The sequence below is a fragment of the Saccostrea cucullata genome, unplaced genomic scaffold, assembly GCF_032062105.1.
Source record: "Saccostrea cucullata isolate Sc308-1 unplaced genomic scaffold, CSIRO_AGI_Scuc_v1 ctg7623, whole genome shotgun sequence".
NCBI classification, from domain to species: Eukaryota; Metazoa; Mollusca; class Bivalvia; order Ostreida; family Ostreidae; genus Saccostrea; species Saccostrea cuccullata.
In genome coordinates, this window is record NW_026927395.1 from 8,106 (window position 1) to 30,742 (window position 22,637).

The following is a 22,637-nucleotide window of genomic DNA, read 5'->3' on the forward strand; positions in this document are numbered from 1 at the left end:
TAAGTTTTGCTAAGATTGTCAAATCTTAGCACGCTTCTAGTTACGGTCTTAAGTTTTAGACTGTACTTAAGTCCTACTTAAGCACGGTCTTAAACTTAAGTAGCCTTTATGTTACGACCCCCTGGTCGCGGCCAAGAGTGGTCTTATAATTTTTAGTAGCAAAATATGAGTAAACCAGGGGCTCGTAACATAAAGCTTGCTAAGTTTTTGACTTAAGTAGGGTCGTAAGTACGTTTTAGGCACAATCTTAGGACCTGTCTAAGTACTACTTAAGTATGTCTTAAACCGTAACATAAAGCGAACTAAGCGAGGTCTTAGCTAAGTCAAACTTCTGTTAAAAATATTTCATATGAGTCAACCAATGGATTTTGATTTTATATAGATATATTGCTAAAAGTTATTCAGTTAGGGTTTTAATTAATTACATATTAATGTTGACGTCCTTGCCTATCGGTTTAAGTTATTTTAGATTAGATTTCGTATTAAAATTATAATTATGTTATGAATTGTTCGGAATGTTTGGAAACAAATACCGCAAGGTCAGAAAGTGTCGATTTGTGATTCATTGTAAATGTACGACAATTGTTTTATCACATGAGATGTTTTCAGTTTACCTTTTGTAACTCTTTTTGTTTTGACAAATGTTCACTTACCCTGTTATTATCGCAGACAAGAAAAGATAATCACCCTTTATCTACTTAAAATTGAAACTCTAAAAAGTTCATTACATGTTGAATTTCTGCTATGTATTATCAGGCCATGCATGTCAGAAGCAAAAACTGCAGACGTTTTATGATATACTCATTTGCAATTTAATCAAGGATACAAAAAAAAATAGGGATTTTTTTTTCACATGTCTCCACTTAACAGCAATTTTCTCTCTCTCTCTCGAACTGTAGTGAGCCCTGTCTAAATCCGCACTTCTCGCGTTCTACATTAATTTTATACTTTACAGATACTTTTTATAATATTACTGTTACTGTCATCACCCTCTTTCTTTTCTGTTAATAACAAATTATTTCAACTCATATTTTCAAAGTGAACATACAGATCCATGGTTTATTACTGTGTTCAATTTATTTCTATAACCGAGACCCCACTAAGTTCAGACGTATCTCTAAAATTAAATTTTGTATTTACATGAATGCTGTGTAGGGAGTGATCCCTAAAATTATTTTTATTTATTTACATGACTGTATGCTATGTTGGGAGTGATATTGGAATCAGTGATTAGCCCCCCTTCCCCCACGAAAAAATAAAATTCTTAAATCATGCAGCGTCAAATAGAGATAATTATTTTCTTTAATATATATTATGAATAGAGAAATGTTTTAACATCGAAAGTCTACATTAAATAATTCTAAATATATGTACAAGAAAGTTAAGATATACTTAAGTCACCTCTACCGACTGCCTAAGTTTTGCTAAGATTGCCAAATCTTAGCACGCTTCTAGTTACGGTCTTAAGTTTTAGCCTGTACTTAAGTCCTACTTAAGTACGGTCTTAGACTTAAGTATCCTTTATGTTACGACCCCCAGGTTTTTATGAAAGAAATCAACAAGCAGATAATAAAGTTTTCAAATTAATATTCCGATAGATATTCGAAAATTTAATAATGATATTTAACAAAATTAACAACAATTTAATGAATTCATATTTAAAGGTATGGTCTCACAACTACACTTGCAAGATTTACAGATCCCCCGAAGTCAGATAAAATTAAAGTAATTTTCTAATGCCGAATTTCATAAATAATACATAAATAAAATATATTTCTATTAAAGTACTTTGACATTTCACAGATCGTCTGGGAGCGACTTAAACTGAATTAAAAAAAAATTCCACAAATTTCTCCAACAAACTAGACAAAAAAGTTTATTATTATGTTTTTATTTTGAATGAATCAAGTTATATTTTTTTAAAATATATATCAAACAACAGGTGACTTTATCATATGCATGAGCTTCTGTTTTTATTGTCTATACACCGTTTAATAGTTTTAAGCGTTAACAAAAATATTGAAAAAATGGAAAAATCAGCAGATAAACAAAATATAACAAGACATATCTCAGAAGCTAACTTTGTCTTTTGGCAAGATGATAAAATGCAGAAAAGAAAGAAGGAACCACAGAAAAACATGTTTTAAGTTTGTCTTTGTTCAATAAAATCATTATATTGAATTGATGAAGGAAAACAATATTGATGTTCTTACATGTACAAGAAATACAGATAAAACAAGCAGAAATATTAAAATACATGTAATTTTTATTAAAACGTGAGATAACTTTTACAGTTTTACCAATTTCTGATGCAGTTACAAATATTTAAGGATACAATAAATGATAAATTATACAACGATCAGGAATGGCTGTCATCCTATTACAAACATTGAGTGAATGAGCACAAGGCAAGCCATAAATCCAATAATAAAAACTGGAATACATGATATTCCGACGGACAATATAAACCAATCTGAAAATAAAAACGTAACGCAATGAGCAATAGAATAAGATATTAAATCTGTTGTTCAAAGAACATTGGGCAAGTACATGTACTGATCATGAGTTAGATTAATTTTTTATAACTATTCAAGTATATTAAACGTCATACATACCTGGAGGTGTATAACCGGAGCCCTTGACCGGCTTTTTGACATTAACAAGCAATATTCCTGTAGTTTTATCAGCACTGTCATCACAGCAGAGTTTCACCATATAAGAGTTTACGTCCTTATAAGAAAAGGCGGGATTTGCGCTGGTTAGAATGGAAAAGACGCCGCGGAAAGCGCCTGCCGTCGAGTTCCCAGTAACATTGAAGTTCAGCGAAGGAGGAGACACACTTTCTAGCAAGCAGCAAACCTCGTCTCCAGAGGGATCCTCAACAATCGTGGAGTATAAAACTTGATCTCCGCCAGTCTGCTCAGCAACAGCCATGGAGTTGGGAAGATCCAACATTTCTGGAGGCTACCAAATCACATATGAAAAGTAATTAAAGAAGATTTATCAGACGAGAGAGATTCAACCTCCTCATAAAGAGAACGAAATATACTACAGTTGTGACGAGAAAGAAACTTATCCCGAGAGTATGGGTCTAAGTGATACTTTTAGCCTTTATTGAAAATCGTGCAAGTGAGAAGTTAACTTGCATTTTTCGCAAAAGTAAAAGTTTCATGCAATAGTCTGACACATGTTGAATTTTATAGGGAAGAAACAAAAATTACCATATTTTGTGATTCTACGGAAACTGTCACTGTGGCACTGGTATTACAGGCATCCCTTGCTGCTACACGCACTAGGTAGTCCTTTAGAACTGTAGCTCTCTGCATCTTTTTTGCGATCTTTACTTGTCCTTTAAAAATGCATTAAATATGCCGAATTTCTTTACATATGTCATTTGTTTTAATAAGTTAGTGACATCTTGCAAATACTTCATTCTTATTTGGACACAACCAATTATTGGACAGAAATGTTTTTGAACATACTACATGTACTTATGCTAAAAACGCATGTCTAACACATACCTATTCCGTCCACGACAAAGTATTGAGGGGAGTAATTAAATGCAGGATTGGGGTGCTCCATTACGGTGAAGGTAACATCCTCAGCGTAGTCTACCCCTTCAGCCTCTAACACCATCACAAAGTCACCAACTGCTAAATGGTCAGGGATCTCAGCCGACTGATTTTGATTGTTAAAAGACATTGGTGTATCTGAAAAATTTTACATTTTGAAATAAATACAACGTTTAACCCTCTAATCGTACTTCTGAAAACTTGAAATATTTCACATTTCGAACACATTTTAATTTTTTTTTTAATCTTAGTATTTCATTTTTCTGAACCAAAACTAATAAAAGTATTTCTAAATTAATGAAAACGTCTTATCTACGTGGAATCATCACTACATAAGACCCTAACAAAAATCGGATTAATGATTTACTTGTACTCTTTACTTTCTTAAAATATGAGAATAAGGAAAATTAATAATAATAAAATAATATAGATGATAATAGTAAAGGTAAAGATTAATGAACTCATCTTATTTTTTCAAATTAAAACGACTTTAACTTTATTGGGCTATTAAGTGATTAGCCTTTATCTTCTTGTATACTTTTCTAACGAGAAAAAAAAATTTGATTTCATTACAAACTTTTGATCTGTATAAACTTGAGATCTTGTGCACCTACTTTCAAATATATCATAGACAGTTTAAATCCTACTAGTACTATAATTTTTCCTTCAGATTTTTTAATTTTCATTTTGAAAAATAGTCATTATAATCCTCAATATAAATTTTAAAAGCGTTGCATATTCATGTTTTAAAACTTTAAACTTAAATAACACACAAAAATATTCGTAATTTCATTTAACGCTTAGTTCTTTGCCCCTAGAAAAGATGATAAACAGATTTTTGTCATTTTGAAACTGGATATGATCTTACTTTCCTCAAGGCAAGCTTTAATAGCATAAGCAGTGGTATTGACTACAGTTCCCTTGGTTTTCCAATCGAACAAGTCCCCTCTGATTAAATTTTTGGCAGAGTACGCTTTTAACCCCTCAGCACAAGGTCCTATACAATTTCCGTTTGTGATTATATTGCCATCATCATTGTCTGCCAGAGAGCGCCTACAATTACACATTTATCAATAAATTTAGTAAAACATCAAAAAGGGTTTGTATAATACAGTTAAGCCTCATTATCGTGAAAAAAATGATGCAGTCAAGCCTAGTTAGCTCGTTTTAGATTTAACCGAGATATCCAAGAATTCAAGATAACAGAACTCAACTCCATTTCAAGTTGAAATATAAGTGTTAAGAAAGAGGCAAAAGTATTAGACCTCTTTGCCATCTTGTCCTTTCTGTAGCATAAAAATATATGGGAAAATGTCGACATACATAAATAAATGTTACATAAAAAATGAAATTACTTTCAAAAGCATTTGCAACCTTGACTCTACATATTTTTCACTCTATGATTAAAAATATCTATTTACGTAGTAAAACCGAATAAATCAAAATGATAATTAGAAAAAATCAAAAATGGATGCATGGATCTTACCACCCAATTAAGTCACCGTCTAGAACAGCAATCCTTTCATATTCAACAACTGTGTAGGTAGTCGTATTGACACCTTTAAAACAATTGAGAAATTTATGCACATATATGATTTTTTTTTCATTTCTAGAGAAACTAATATCATTTTGAAAATCCTAAATATTGCACAGTTCAACATGAAAATATAATTTCATTTACAATCAAAAAACCGTTTTCTTTTATTTTTCAGAACTTGATGAAATTAATACCTTCAACATAAAGTGTGTTGAAAGCTACCAGCTTATAGTTATTGCCAGAAGGTCTCCACACCATAAAATCTATCCATCCAGACCTCGAATAGGAAAACTCCCATGAAGTAATACGTGAGCAAGATGTTATTCTGAATACAAAATCCGTCATCAGGTACATCATTCCTAAGAGTAAAATGTAAAGTGTTCCGTCAAAATTCATAAAATTAAAAAATCAAAAATACATGTAGCTCAGTATAAAATGAGAAACTTTTCCATACAGAATTGCAAACAGGAATGTTTGGCAATAAGTACCTCTAGATCCGCTAGTGTATGCCGTCAGATCCTCGGGATAAAGATAAATTAAGCTGTTTAGACATGGAGCAGCTAGAAAATGAGGAAAAGAATATATTTGTAATTTTTCCATCTTAAATCCTGCATTATAAATTTCTCAGAAATATATTCTATAATAATATTACGATGTTTCATTGAGTTTTAACGTAAGATAACATAGAATAAGATTTCATTGATTCCTTCCTTTATCTCGAGTCCCCCATAATCTACCCTGACACCAAAAATAAATTTAATTTTCAAATCACAAAATATGCAATCAACTCCAGTGTTGATTAAAGAGAATATTACTTATTCAAATATTACCTTCAACATCACCTTTTCTAGAAAATAAACATCATATATCTAAGAAAGATTGTGTTAATTGTAATGAATTTAATTTAGTTGTGCTTACTGACTCCTTTGTTTCTCAAAGATACCCCAGTGGTAGTGATTACTCGTGGAGTTGGACACTTGCTTAGAGCCTCAACAACTGCAGCTTCAATGGAAGGTAAATCTTCATAGGAGGAGGCGAAGAAGTAACGGTTAATGTCATCAGCAGTTTTCTTATATTCCTTTGAAAAACTGCTGTTAATGTCTAAAAGAAGAAATGAATATAAGTATCAAGTGCATTTATTAAACTCAGGATGAATATATTCTACATACAACGAATGTATGTTCATGATCACTCAAAGAAAGCTTAAGTAATCACTATGCAAAAATGGCTCTTAATTAATTTAAAAAAAAAACGAAAGATAGCAGGGATTCTCCTTTACCGATAGAATATATCTGGTTGGGCCAATCTGCTGTTATGACTGCCCCTTGTAGGGATGCACCAGCTCTAATTCCGTCCACTGAGAAAACGTAATAATTTGCTGCGTCAGCGCGATCGCCATTGTCCTCCGTGAAGTAAACAGTCCGTGCATAGGCCAGTGCTCTGTCTACGAGGTTAATTGGGTTTACACCTTCTTGTATCCTCATAATAGCATTGCTTACTTCATCAGCGGTTGTGTATGTATCAAGGTCAAACTGCTTGTATCCTTTATAGTCGTATGTCATGGCACCAATACGGATAGAGTCTGATGCTACATTAAGTTGACGGGCTATGTTAGCAAAAAAGCTTTTTAGGTAAACAAAATTGGAGCCAGCAGAAGAACTTGATGCTTCCAGCATGAATAATATATCCAGTTTGCAATCTAAAACATGTAAATATTTCATATTTAATAGTTCTGTCTTAAGTTGTTACAAGTTAACCATTTTTTTCATTATGAGTATGTTGAATGGATTGAGGGTTTCCATGTACATTTGTCGTGTATATCAACTTACTTGGTATTTCGATTTCAGTTGCATTTTCTGTCGGACACTGGGTTATGTTGGACATGACAACCTCATTGTCACACTGAAGGTCTATGAAGTTACTGGATTTCATGTATCTTCCCTCCAACACTGCACCCTGAAAATCCGCATCAAAGCTGGAGGGAATATCAGCAGCTGAAAATGTGGTAAATGTCGTAAAAATAGCAATGCAAAGTATGCAGAAGTTATTAAAATTATAAAATCCCTTGAATGGTCCTACGTTTCACTTGATTAATTACAGGAGGCCCATGAGCCAGATCGATCACCCGAGCACTGTGGCTAGAGAAAAAAGCAAAAATCAAACCAGCATTGAAAAAGCTTTATTGTCCAGACCTACTCCTACAAAAGGGGGAGGGGGTTGCGGTTTGATTTGAATACTAGTAACTTGAAACTTCACTATGAATGGTTATATATTTCATTTATTGATACTGTGGTTTTTTTCTTATAAGTTTGTACTTAACACTGCGACATTTAAGTCCGGACACGACAAAGTCCGGACTTTTAGGTACCCTTTCGAAAAGACCTACATTAGATTTTTTTCTGTATTTTGGTGGGATTTTTTATTCTGACCTCATCATGTCAATCTCAACTTCCACATTGTAGTAGTTTTCTCATAAACCTCTGTCAAAACCTAAAATCCCATGGGAGAATGGCGGGATTTTTCATCCCACCAAAAATCCCACCAAAATCCCATGGGAGAAAAAGTACTGTGGGATAATTTCTCCCACATGGGAAAAAAAATCCCACGGTTGTTGCAAAAATGGGATTATTTTTCCCACAGGACAAAATATCCCACTAATTGATGTCAATATAGGATTTATCCCATATTTTTGGTATGCGATGGGAGAAATTATCCCACTAACCTATTAAATATATAACAAATCTGAAATAACCACAATAAGTAACCTTAAGCACCGTTAAGAGTGGTGTTTTATTTCTAGTGCCGAAGAATGTATCATGTAGTATTCTCAAAATATTTTTTTTTCATTATCATTTTTTGTTATTTACCCCCAATAAGGCATATTGTCTTGCTACTGATGATTTGTCTGTCCACCATCAGTTGCCATTCATTTTCTTTGCAGTGGTTGTACACATTGAAATGATATTTTACATGTATCTATCATATGAATATCTAGGTCTACGCAGGTTATCTATGTTACAATATATTTCTTTAACTTCTCTGAATGATTATGATTGTAATGACAGCTGCTAATTTAACATAATTAATTAACATGATTAATGAATCCAAGATATGAACTTCATAATTCTGACAGTACTTTTTACATGTCTTTCGATTAAAAATGTGTCAAAGTCACAGATTTGTACTTCTGTTATTGTGTTTGATACAGTCATATTTCATTATTTGTTCACATGTAACATGTACCTTTGTTCACATGTAACATGCTCCTTCCTAACACTTCTTTCTGATAATAAAATGTATTTCTTTTTATTTACACCTGTTTAGTCTCTGTTGAAAGGTGAATTTACCCAAGGCTCATATACAGCTCTACTATCTGTACCAGTTGATATAACTTTGACCATTTACTGATTTATATACTCACTTGCTAGTTGCTTCACTTTGTGTTGAGATGATAATGAACTAATTCAAGCATGTTAAACCAATATCTCAAAGAAATGAATATGAATGAGACTAAATTGATTTAAATGTACTTGCATTAATCCTGAAAATTTAGTCTTTAAATCAATTCTTGACTAAAATCTGATCAAATCACCAAATTCTTCTTTCCGAGTTCTTGCATCTCTGTTGCAACAATTCATCAAATGATGTATTATTTTACTACGATTGCCAAGCGCAGTTAAGATCTCAGATGATTTACAGTCAACTCGTACACAAACCAAGTCGTACTTAAGGTTTTAAAAAAATTGAGGAGTCAACTCCTCTACAAAGGTTTTTCTTTATGTCTCTGATTTTTCCTATACCATTATGCGCAGATTGTCTTTGTTTTCCCGGTGTAATTAAATCTGAGGCATCAACTCCTACATACTTTAATATTGTAAAGGTAATAATATTATATCATTTTAGACAACTAAATTTGATTAATAAACATCACTGCAACAAGATATACATGTATGTAAAATTTTACATTTTAACATTAGTCTTCTTTTTGTAAGTGCAAGTAATATATGTGGATATAAATGTAACTTGATATAATGCAGATAAGAAAGTTATCTTAAATATTTCAACAACATTTAAACAACAACAAAAATAATATTCCAAATTGGCTTAATATGATTGAGAAAAAAAGAAAAAAAATGGTCATTTAAAGGCAGAGAACTTTTACCGGGTGGTATTTTTATTCCAGATGAGGGAGAGGCTAATTTTGTACAGGTGTGATTGCCTTGGAGCTATAGCACTCTACCTGCAGGAATGGATACACAGTGAAATACCCTAATTAAGGTGTCATTACAATGTATAACTAATTATACCTGTGATAGGGATTTTAAAACAACTTAGAATAAGGCTTCTCAAGTACCAAGGTATTGAATTATATATTTTTTAATGTTTAATTTAACATCCCTATCCTTTAAAAAAATTATTATATCATATACTATAATTACTGCCTTTATGAGGATCTCACCATTATATGACTCTTCGAGCATAACATAATTATGGATTCTCCCCAAGAAAATTTTTGTCCTTTAATATTTACAAATTATAATTTCAGATTTCAAAAGTTCATGCTTTTATAAGAAAAAAAATCCCATACTTGCCAAATTTCATTCAAAAATGAAAAAGTTATGACCATATAAGAGAACTGAACACACCGGTACGACTGACTGCATATAGCTTTGTTATGGATTCTCCCTATGTAAATTTCAGATCTTTTACAATTTATCATGTAAGATTTACATAGTTTATGCCATTGCAAGAAATATAAAACCAATTATACTTGTGAAATTTCAGTAAAAAAGGAAAAAGTTTTGACCATTTAAGGAAACTAAACACACCTGTATGACTGACTGCATTATTATAGCCTGGTGATGGATTCTCCCTATGTAAATTTCAGTTCTCTTACAATTGATCATGTAAGATTTACAAAGTTCTTGCCACTGTTAGAAAAATAAAACCATACTTGCCAAATTTCAGTGAAAGAGAAAAAAGTTATGACCATTTAAGAGAACACACCAGAGTATGTTACGCCTGACTGAATATAACCTGGTGATGGATTCTCCCTATGTAAATTCAGTTCTCTTACCGCTTATCATGCAAGATTTACAAAATTTATGCCATTGCAAGAAAAATTAAACCAAACTTGACAAATTTCATTGAAAATGAAAAAGTATTACCATTTAAGAGAATAAACACACCAGAGTACGCCTGACTGAATATATAGCCTGGTGATGGATTCTCCCTATGTAAATTTCAGTTCTCTTACCGCTTATCATGCAAGATTTACAAAATTTATGCCATTGTAAGAAAAATAAAACCAAACTTGCCAAATTTCATTGAAAAATGAAAAAGTGTTGACCATTTAAGGGAACTGAACACATCGGTATGACTGACTGACTGCATATAGCTTTGTGATGGATTCTCCCTATGTAAATTTCAGTTCTCTTACTGCTTATCATGCAAGATTTACAAAACTTATGCCATTGTAAGAAAACTAAAACCAAACTTGCCAAATTTCATTGAAAAATGAAAAAGTGTTGACCATTTAAGGGAACTGAACACACCGGTATGACTGCATATAGCTTGGTGATGGATTCTCCCTATGTAAATTTCAGTTCTCTTACCGCTCATCATGCAAGATTTACAAAACTTATGCCATTGTAAGAAAACTAAAACCAAACTTGCCAAATTTCATTGAAAAATGAAAAAGTTATTACCATTTAAGAGAACACACCCCGGTACGTCACTGACTGAATATAGCCTGGTGATGGATTCTGGATCCCTATGTAAATTTCAGATCTCTTACAATTTATCATGTAAGATTTATAAAGTTTATGCCATTTTAAGAAATATAAAACTATACTTACCAAATTTCAGTGAAAAAGGAAAAAGTTTTGGCCATATAAGGGAACTGAACACACCGGTATGACTGCATGACTGCATATAGCCTGGTGATAAATTCTCCCTATTTAAATTTCAGATCTCTTACAATTTATCATGTAAGATTTAGAGAGTTTATACCATTGTAAGAAATATAAAACCATACTTGCTAAATTTCATTGAGAGAGGGAAAAATTATGACCATTTAAGAGAATAGACCATTGACTGGGTATAATCTAATGATGGATTCTCCAAATATAAGAAGATATTGAAAAATATATTATACATGTATGAATTCTTAGTTATCATGGTTATTGAAATAAGTTGCAACAGATTTTTGAATGAGTCTTACATCAGAGACATAAATACCAGATATTACTAGGTCACTGCTCACATCCAAATATGTTGAATTTTTCACTTAAAAGATATAATTTTCATGACTGTTTTCATTGGTAATTACACTTGTCAATATAATTATCAATTAATAAAATTTCAAAAAATTGTATCTATTAATAATGATGATTAATATTTTTTGTATGTTCATCAATCAACACTTTGAAATGTGCTCTTTACTTGGAAAAACTTTTGAAAATAATTTTGAGAGTAGTTACTCTGAAACAAGCTACCAGGGTATGTACATACACAATTGGATTAAATAAACAGGAAACGGCACGTGTAATGATCAGTCATGCAGTGTGGAGATGAATTCTGGAATATATGTGTATATCATCGTATAGACTTAAACTCTGAAAGGTGTGAGAACCTTCCTTCGGGCAAAATTTCAATATATTTACAAAGGTGTGAAATTTAAGGTGTGAAATTCACTGATTTCAGGTTGATTGCTCTTGTACAAAGTTAAAAAGATTTTTTTAGAATTAATTAATTGAAAACCCATCTGCAAATCATCTCTTTCATAACAACACTAATAAAAGGGATTTTCATTAAAACTGCAATTAAATCAATCGGGTACTGCTTTGCATGTAAGCATTCAGTGGTCAGACTATCAATGGCTTCCTCTCTCTCTTTTTCTCTCTCTTGACACAGTATAAAATTATTGCATCAGCGGTATGAGAGAGAGAAAACATCGCACACGGCCGGGAATTTAAAAAGTTTTGATTTGGGTCATTTTAATGAAAATTGTCAGTCGGTCGGGAGAAAGCAACTATAAACACTTTATTTGAAAAGATGACATCATTGTTATTTTTTAATCGTTCTAGAAAGACCACATACACATGTACATATTTTTTAAAAAAATTATTCTGTTACATATATATGTTAGTTGTATATCAACACTTGAGGGAAAGTTTCGATCGAATAGATCAAAATGCATACTGAAATAATCAGGCCTCTGAAAGCCTTTTCTGTTTTCTTTTTGGATGGGATGGGGTTTAAAATTTTAAAAAATTTTGTTCCATAATATTCGAAGCGTAATTTAAACGTCGGGGGTCTCTTTAGTTGTTGTTGTTTACTGAATTACGAGAAAATGTATAAGGAATATTATATTGCTTTCCGTTATTTGGCGACTGTAGATGGTGTACTGTATACTTTGCTCTTCTTTACTTTCAATATCAATTAATCCAATTACACTATTACTGTTGACTGAAATTATTTGTAATTGTGTATTCTGCAATTCCCATCGCGATGTAGATAATTCCATTTGAAGTTTACACTGTGCTTTTGAAGGACTTTAATTAAACAAGCAGTATAACCTGAAAACAAGAGAAGAAACAAACATATACATGTGAAATATTACATTCCTTATAAACCAAGAGTTCCCCGGGGACAGCTTTACTTACTTAAGATAATTTAAATCAATAATCTGTAAATTGTTATTTTTCTATAATAAACTTTCAAAGAAAAAGTTATCGTCTTACGTATTGTAAAATAAAAAAATACATTAGCTATTATTGTTTAGTTTAAAAAATAATTCTAGGTAATGAAATGATCATATGTATAAATTTTCAAATCTTCATCTTCGATCCTAGAAAGGGACATAACTCTGCAAAGCGGATCTAGTAGTATAAGAAGACTAGATCGGATATGAGAGATTTTGAAAGCAAGAATTCAAACTTTTATTTTGTGTATCATTTATTTTCCCATAAACTTTTAGACAACCTTTAATAGGTTTTTTTTCCGTAAATGGCAAAAGACCTTACTTCGAAATATTGACCATGTATTAACTTAAACTGAACGTGATTTTTTGTGTGTTATTTTTCATCCGAGTTGGAATTCACGGAAATTTTATCAAAATTATTGGTTTTATTTATTTTCATAATCTCACATTATGTTTGATTAATATTACAGCAACTATAGAGTTTGGAGTTAAACCTTTTCATCCTTCTTTTGCTAACTCCCGAGAAAAAATATCTACACGCTCCAGATGTAGATTTTCCACTGCCATCACTTATTCTTTTTTACTTCTGAACAAACTGACATTTTTTTAATGCTGAACAAACTGACATTTGAAATAAAATATGTTCAGAGTTCAAAAACCTATAAGGAAAAAAAGATGTTTAATAAATCATTATATTCCTTCAAAAGCAGATCTTAATAAGAACATTTTAAAACTTTAAATGAAAAAAAAAATTAACAAATTAATTGTTAATAAAAATTTAAAAAAATTAAACACGCTTGCAATCTTTTATATACTTCCTCAGATGAGGTAGAAATGATGAACCATAGATAATTTTAAAATCTGAAATTAACATTTTAAAACATGTACATGTAGACAGTGCTCGAAGACGGGACTAGACGCCTATTGTTATGCAATAAATAAGAAATGGCAGGTGTCAGTATGTAGGTGTGGATCCGAATCCTGTAATATACACATGTGCGTGTATGTGTACCCCTCGGAATACAGCCCTGAGCATGCTGAGGGGGAATCTTACAATAGATTTTCAATCCTCTGTGTATAGAGTGGTTCGACCATGCTCTGTGCGCCGAAGTTAATAAACAATGATTGAATAATGTGCCTCCTCTATCATACCTAGTACGCGATGTCCATGCATTTGCAATGTGGAATAAAAATAATAATTATAAAAATAATATTAAAATTATAAAATAAAATGTATAAAATTCTTTCAATTAAAAAAAATCATGGAAATGAAAAATAAATCAACTGATGATTCAGGCACGTAGCATCGTTTTTAAAAGGGGGTGCCAGACGATTTTTTTTTTTTTTTTATTTATTATTTTTAATTATTTGGCCTGGAAAAGTTGATAAGCACAAAAAAAAAATAAATAAACATTGCCCAAATACGCAAGTTTCTATATTCGGAAATGCTATTTTGAGGGAGGGGGGGGGGCACTTTTTCTTATGCCGACTTCTTACTGTACCATTTTGGGGTATAATATACTGCATTTTTTTTATTTTACTTTACCGTTGTATTAACTTGGTAGAGGAGGGGGGATTTAGCTGTATTTCAATGAATATATTTAATAGAAAACTGAGTAATGTTGGTATCTTACATATGCTTGTAACAGTAAATTAATTATGAGAAAAAAAATTAATTAGAACAAGACCAGATTGAGCAGTTAATATACAGTTGATATAAGTAGATTTGAAAATTCCAATTAGAAAAATAATAAATCTACTGCAGTTGGGTTATCATCTTTTCGGCCTTTTAGTGAACACTAGGTCAAAGTCAATTCGGCCTTTTAGTCCACACTTGGTCAAAATCAAATGAGCGCTTTGTAAGAAGACTGATGATGATGGAAGTAAGAAGTTAACAAAACTTTATTTTAACAAGGGTTAATTCACGCAGGTTTTTAAATCAGTTTGATTGATTTAGCGTGTGTGAATTACTCCATTAACATCATCCCCAAAATTTCCATTGGAATTCTGCTGTCAGTGTCTGAAGAAATGAATATGTGTACGACAGCTGTACGAGACTGGAGTGATGTAAGTATATCAGGTCCAGTACTGGACCTGTATATTACTCAGCTGTTACTAGCCCATTACACTGTGCATGCTATGAATTTGATTGGGGTTATTTCTGGCAAAATGGAATCAAGGATCTCTGTGTGGTAGACATTACCACAGAGAGACTGAAGATTTTTTGGGATGTAAACATGGTCAACATGGTCAATTTTTTTTAATAACGTTTATTAGTTTTTTGTCTTACCCAAGGGAGGAGGAATATGTTTTGGCATGGATAGCTTTTTCCCACAAGTTGCAACTTTGTCTGCTAGGATGTCACATATCAGTTTAAGATTTTAATGTCACATTGTGCCTGTCTAAGGTTAATCAAGTTCAAGTTCAGTGTATTTTTATGGATACTAATAAAAGTTTGGTCAGACATTGGGAATAAATTCAAAAATGAAGCCCCAAATGGGGGGAGGGGGATTTATGTTCTTTTATGGGTACTCACAAGGGTGGATCTGATCAACTGCTGCAGTGGTATAGATGTAAAATCTCTATTTTTCTTTAAAAAAAATGTGAACCAAAAATTATCATGTCAAAATCAAAGAACCAATCATATGATATTTATGGAAGTACCTTATGGAATCATAATTTTTTTTTTCTGTATCATGTGGATTATTCATATTTGGTGAAATGTTGTTATAAAAGCCATGATAGCATATACGACATATTTTGTGAAATATGAAAGACCTATCATATGTCAATATTACCATTACAGGCTTATATAGTTTGGACTTTCAGTAAGGCATGGCATTCTCAACGTTACCTAATTAGCTTCTGAAATTTACACAGCTTCCTATCACTGTTGAAATATACATGTGATAGAGATGCGGTCGAATGTAGTAAATAGCCAATTAAAAGTTCTCTCACTACACAGAGGTGGGGCATAAGTCGTCTCATCGTTATCAATAACAATTTAAAGTTCCTGATGTTATTAATTTCGTAACCAATGAGAATCTACTAGTATTCGCTTTTACGTAGCGCCGAGAAAGTCACGCCCTATTGAAAGTCCAAAGATAGGGTGAAAAACTCATAAAATGTAATGTAGCACCACTTTTTTGAATTAGGTCAAACATGAAGGTAAATATTAAGGTGTCAGATATAGCATGCACAGAAATATCATGTCACAGATAATGCACATGTAAAATATGAAACCATATCTCTTCTAAATCAAAAGTCAAAAGGATTTTTGAAAAGTAGGTCATACTTCAAGGTCAAGGTCCCATGGTCAAAAATCATTATTAGTTAAAAACATAGTTACATGTACTAGTTCATTATGAAAGGAATTACCACAGGGAATGCATGTATAATCTGAACATGTCGAAAGCCCTATCTCATCTCATTCAAAAGTTATGACCAAGGTTTTAAGTTTTTGTGACAGATGAGCAGACCAACAGACTTACAGATGACATATGATAAGATTCAATTATTAATTATCATGAAATCTTGCATTTGATAAAAAGGATGACAAAAATCAATAGAACCATACACTAAAAGGGATTGACTGACCTTGACATGATGTTGCATATACCCGGTAGATGCTTTTTATAAAAATTTAGGTCTTCTTTTAAATAATTAACAATAATTTATATTTAGGAAGTTTAAGTAGCTGACATAATAAAAAATATATCAAGTTTGACATACATTTAGATCTATTTCAATGCAAAAGCAATATCGATCAATATCGCCTGACTGCATTATGCAGAATGAAAATTCAGTTCTCTAAAGGTCATACGCAACATACCGGTAGTTTGAACTTTATTAGGATCTTCCCTGGAGTTTCAGAGTTTCACTTAATGAAGGACCTGGGTACAATACTTTAAATGTCTTTATATGGATTTGTACACCTCTTCTAAAACTATGTTTGATGAAAAAGAAATCTGGAAATTATGTTCTGTAATTATAACCCCGGATCGAAAGATCGGGGGTATATTGTTTTTGTCCTGCCTGCCTGTCTGTCTGTCTGTCTGTTTGTCCCCCAACTTTAACCTAGCCCATAACTATTGAGTGGTAGGGGCTATGGCTTTCATAATTCATAGGTGTGTTACTTGTGACATAACCTTTCTTTGGGTACCACCAAATTTGACCTCTTGACCTTGGAGTTTGACCTACTTTTATTAGTCCCCTACCGGTGAAACCGGGGGGACTATAGGTTTCCTCTGCGTCCGTCCGTCTGTCTAGCTGTCTGTCCCCGTCAGTCTGTCCCACTTGGTTTTCCACACTTTTTTTCTAAACGCTTGCAGATATTGAGCTGAATTTTGGTATATGAGTGTATCTTAATGAGTTACAGATCAAGTTTGAATTTTGCTTTGCTTCATTGATTTTTGACAGAATTAGGGCATTTTGAATATTTTTTCATAATCGCTTAATTGAGATCGGGTTCGAACTGCGCTAACTTCCGATTGTCGACATAAATATGAAGCGAGGAAAGGACGGTGGAGAAATGAGTTGAATTTTCGTCTTAATGTGGATTATTTTATTAGTTTTAAGGTATTTACAACTTGAAAATCTTTCAGTTTTACCATGGACATGACTTTTGCATATGATAAAATGACATCCAGAAGAAAAAGGGGAACCCGGTAGGGGACATGTATTGCTTATATGCAATACTCTCAGAATGCTTGTTCTATTTGTTATCGACTTTAACTTTCGCCATAACTTTTGAACAGATCAAGATAGAGACTTCATATATAAAATGCATAGACTCCACTAATTAAGCACTTTCAACTGACACCAAGGACAATGACCTTTTGACCCTGACTGTGACCTATATGCTAAAATTAGATTTTTCGAACTTTCGGTATAACTTTTAAACAATAGGAGATAGTGACTTGATATTTGGTATGCCTACTTCACTAGTTAAGTGCTTTCAAACGACACCGAGGTCAATGACCTTGTGACCTTGACTGTAACCTTTATGCTAAGAATAGCTTTTTTAAACTTTGTTGCTGTGGGGGCACAGTGTTTCACAAACACATCTTGTTTTTGTATATTTCTTTGAATAATGCAAACATTTTCACAATTTGATATTTTTTCAAAACCCCTAGTAACACTAAATTAGAAACATAAAGAATTATTGTTCACTTCCAACATATAAATTCTAACATTAATTATAGTGAACATAATGTATGTAAAAACTTAATTGATTTGTTATCCAATTTAGTTTTAATAGTCAAGCTGATGGATGTGATCATGGTGATAAGGATACATTTCAAAAACTAACTAGTGGTAAATAAAGCACCGTAGTATTAAGCTTTGAATGCATTGATAAAGATGTCTTATTTCATCATGTTCATTACATGTACCTGGGTTTTTTTTTTTTGCCGGTAGGTGGTTATTTCAGTTAGGTTAATAAAGAGAAACATATGAGATGTAATTAAATTTCATTCTTATATTTTCATAAAGATGATGAAGATACCCAACATAATGATTAAAAGATAAAGAGAATAAATCAGATTGGTGATCAATATCCAAAAGACAGGATGGTGGATCTAAAGGGAATGGGTTCCAATATTTTCCTTTGTTTATTGCATGGTTTTGAATTTCACATTTATCCCAGACAAATCAAAATGAGTTATTTGTAGGTTGATCTAATTAAGAGGCTTTATCTTTTTGATTATGGGTAATTGATTTCAAACAGTTTGCTTATAAGTCATGTGATATCATGGTCCAAAGTTATGAGTGGTGGATCCAAGGGGAGTTGATATTGAATTTTTAATTACTTATCATGCTTATTGTAGATCATCATGGCATATACTAATAATTATTGCACATTTATTTAAACATTTAAGTAACCTTTCTTTGTGTGATAAGTGATGGATCAAAGGCATGTATATTTCACCAGTAATTGTTTTGATAGTTGAGGTGGATCCAAGGGGGTGGATAGATATATTTTTAAATATTAAATTTTGTAATGTGTCAAAGGAATCAATAATGATCATGTGATGTTTATGGTTAATTGATTTTAAACATTTAACTTATATATCATGTGTGATCAAAATCTAAACTTATAAGTGGTGGATCCAAGGGGGTGGATATTAATCTTTTTTAAATATTTGTGGTGGGTGCAGGATCAAAGAATATTAATGATCAATGATTGTGGTTAATTTATATCAGACATTTAGTTTATATGTCATGTTTGATCTTGATCTTAATTTTAAAGTGATGGGTCCAAGGGGGAGTGGATATTTATGTTATATAGTAGTTGTGGTTGATCCAAGGGGAGTGGATATTAATTTTAAATACATGTATTTGTGATGGGTAAAAGGATATTAATGATTATAGGCTTATAGCTAATTGATTTCAAACATTAAGATAATATGTCATGTATGATCAAGATCTAAACTTATAAGTGGTGGATCCATGGGGAGTGGATATTAATTTTATTTTTTTTTTAAATATTTTTTGTGGATCAAAGGATATAAATGATTATGGCTAACTGATTTCAACATTAAGCTTATATGCCATGTGTGATCATGGTCTTAACTTACATTAGTGGTGGATCCTTGAGGAGTAAATTTTTTATTTTAAAATATTTGTGGTGGATTTTTTTATTATAGTTTTTTAAAAAGAAGAATTGCTGTCCATCCAAGTGTTTACAGAAGATTCCCACTAATGCAGTTTTTTCCATCAGGAAGCAGTTTTGGAAACTGGTCATTACTCAGCAGAATCAGGAGATTTCAGTATTGTATGCAAACAAAGATAAGACAGTGTCACTAGCACAAATTTAAGTCCCCTTTCGGTTGATTGTACTTTTTCTTAACAAATAAAAATCAGTATCTCAGACACTCCTCTTCTCTTGGCAAGTCATTTGGTTGAGTTTTCTCTGGCAATAGTATTTGTTTATGACCCTCACTTTAATTAAAATAGCTCTACAAAAGCAGTTTAACAATGGATATATAACAGTCAATTTTGCATTGTTATGCCTCTAGATCTGCCACATAAAAAATAATTTGAATTTGTATATAATTGAAGATAAAATGCTTCATAAAGTATATTCAGACATTGCATTCTTATCCCATTATTCCCATATCTGCTTATTTATTTATCCCATGGGATTAAAAATACCCAGTATTATGTACTTTGCAGGATTTTTAATCCTAAGAAGGGCAAATATGGGATTTTTAATCCTATGTCGCCTATTATGGGAGAAAAAATCCCATGGGAGAAAAAATCCCTCAAAGATTTTTTTCTCCCATGGGATTTTGGTGGGATTTTTGGTGGGATGAAAAATCCCGCCATTCTCCCATGGGATTTCATGTTTTGACAGAGGTTTATGAGAAAACTACTACAATGTGGAAGTTGATATTGACATGATGAGGTCAGAATAAAAAATCCCACCAAAATATAGAAAAAAATCTAATGTAGGTCTTTTCGAAAGGGTACCTAAAAGTCCGGACTTTGTCGTGTCCGGACTTAAATGTCGCAGTGTTACTTTTGTTTTCTCAAACGATCAATACCCATGGGGTCATGATTTGAAGAAAAAAAAAACCCATGAATCTACACTATCTGAGGTTAGTTCCATAAAAATATGATCAAAGATGACTGTTGTTCGAAGTTTTTTCAAGATTTTCCCAACATATTCCTGTTTCACTTTCAGTGGTTTTAATCTATCCCCAGTGGTCATGATTCGAAAAAAACTAAAATCTACACAATCTGAGGATGCTACCATATAAATATGACCGATCAAGGCTTTAAATTTGTTGCTGCCGACTAGGGGATTTTTCCCTCTTTGCTTGTCCATTGTAGCCCGTCGTACCCCCTGAGATCATGATTTGAAGAAACTTACATTTAAACTACATCTTTCCTGATTTAGCGGTTCTTTAAAAAAATATTTCTAAAACATGCCACCAAATTTTTATGATTTCTTTATTATCTCCCCTTACAAAATGGCAATGCATTTCACTTCACCCATTACCCATGTATGCTTTGAGGCACGTTTGATTGAAATTCGCCTAGTGGTTCCAGAGAAGAAGCCGAAAATGTGACAAGTTAACAGACAGACGTCGCCGGACAAAATGTGATCAGAAAAACTCATTTGAGCTTTCGGCTCAAATAAGCTAAAAAAATTTATAAAATAATAAAAAATTAATAAAACAATCTCCAGAACGAACAACACATTAGTGCACATGTTAACATAATTTAATGTTTACTTGCATATCATTTACCTTGAGATAAACTACTATTTAGGACTGAAGGAATAAAAGAATAACCTTTGTGATTCATAATACTAGCAATATCATACATTAACATTAATTTATCCCTGGAATTTAGTCCCTTATACAGGAGCATTTAATAGGTAACCATGAGAGGTGTAAGTAAAAGAATTACCAAGAATGAATATGTCGACCATTGAATTGTATTGCAATGCTCCACCATACTGTGCAGCCTGCATCCCATAGGAACCACCATATGTAAGAACAACATAGAAATTTTTGGCGTCAGCACGGTCTCCATTGGCTGTGGTGAAGAAGTTGAACATTGTGTATAAGAGGGCTTTTTCCACACGACGGCGAGTTCTATTATAGGCAGTGTTCCCTTGGACCAGATTGCTAATCCCAGATTTTAATCCAGCCGAAGTGGTGTACTGATTGAGTGGAAAAACGATGTCTCCATCGTCAGCATAGGTTACGACCCCAAGTCTTATTGCATCATCACCAATAACCATTTTGGAGACAAGACTCAGTAGAAAAGTTTTCATTTCCTGGAACTTTTCTGGGCTGATAGTGTCTGTGTCATCAACAATAAAAACGATGTCGATTTTACAGTCTGAAAAAAGAAAACAAAACAGGGTAATTAAGACAAAAAAATCATAGTAGGTCTAACTTTACCTTAGAATAGAATTGTACATGTGCATATCTCAATTCAAAAGATTACATATTATGAAATTACGAGAAAAATATTGCGTCTTGGCGGACAACAACGTGTTATAAGCAGTCTGATTCAGATCCAGAAATGTCTTAGGTATAGTTACCATTTTTAATATTAAAAGTATTTGTTAAGTGCAGAAAATGTCTAAATTTGATTGATATTGTCAATCAAAGTTTTTGTCACTGTTAATCAAAGGTTAACACATTTTCTTTTATACATGTTTTATAACCAAAAACTTCAAATACTTTCATTTTATTTATTCTTTGTTTAATTTGTATTTTTTGAGGATTCATCCTGAATTACTTGTGTATAAATGTATTTCAAAAATATGGTCTTTTTATTGCACTTTTTCACTTTAAAAACTGCACACCACTTCAAAACAAAAAATCTAGCGTTCAAGTTTATTGTAAGTGTAGGTCTCAAAATAAGGTTTCGGTCTGTCAAGGTATGACAGTCATTTAAAATCCTAAGGTGAGTTATCAAAGTGGCTCAATAAATGAAAGTTCAAGTATATTTGAAATATTTGAGAAAGGGTTTGTAACAGCCAAATGTACTCCTCGAAAAAAAAAATCAAATGTAGCAACTTTTTTGTACATGTGAATTTAACAAATTTAATAAATACTTTTGGAGTAGAGAAAATACTACATATTCAGCAATACGCAAAACTTAAGTAACATTTGGTTTAGGAATGTATAAATCAAACCAAATGAATACCTTGTGTTATATCTTTGATTTCTTCACATGAAGTGATATTCGCCACAATTTGCTGTCTAATGGTGAGTAGATCGTCATATTCATCAACGTCGGTGTACCGTGTATAGTTTCCACATGAGTCAACGCACTCTTGATATTCAGTTTGGTAGGC

The 22,637-nt window shown here is 32.3% G+C and overlaps 1 protein-coding gene across 1 annotated transcript; it reads right to left on the bottom strand.

Annotated features, from left to right (window-relative positions):
* Positions 1 to 2,615: 2,615 nt before the first annotated feature.
* Positions 2,616 to 22,628, bottom strand: LOC134274328 (uncharacterized; the record flags this gene model as incomplete). The annotated part of the gene is made up of 12 exons (XM_062756597.1): positions 2,616 to 2,964; positions 3,222 to 3,349; positions 3,522 to 3,710; positions 4,441 to 4,625; positions 5,059 to 5,131; positions 5,304 to 5,468; positions 5,598 to 5,669; positions 6,028 to 6,210; positions 6,389 to 6,808; positions 6,939 to 7,103; positions 21,233 to 21,670; positions 22,487 to 22,628. Coding segments are annotated over 12 exons (2,509 nt in total), but the record flags the coding sequence as incomplete, so codon positions are not given.
* Positions 22,629 to 22,637: the final 9 nt, after the last annotated feature.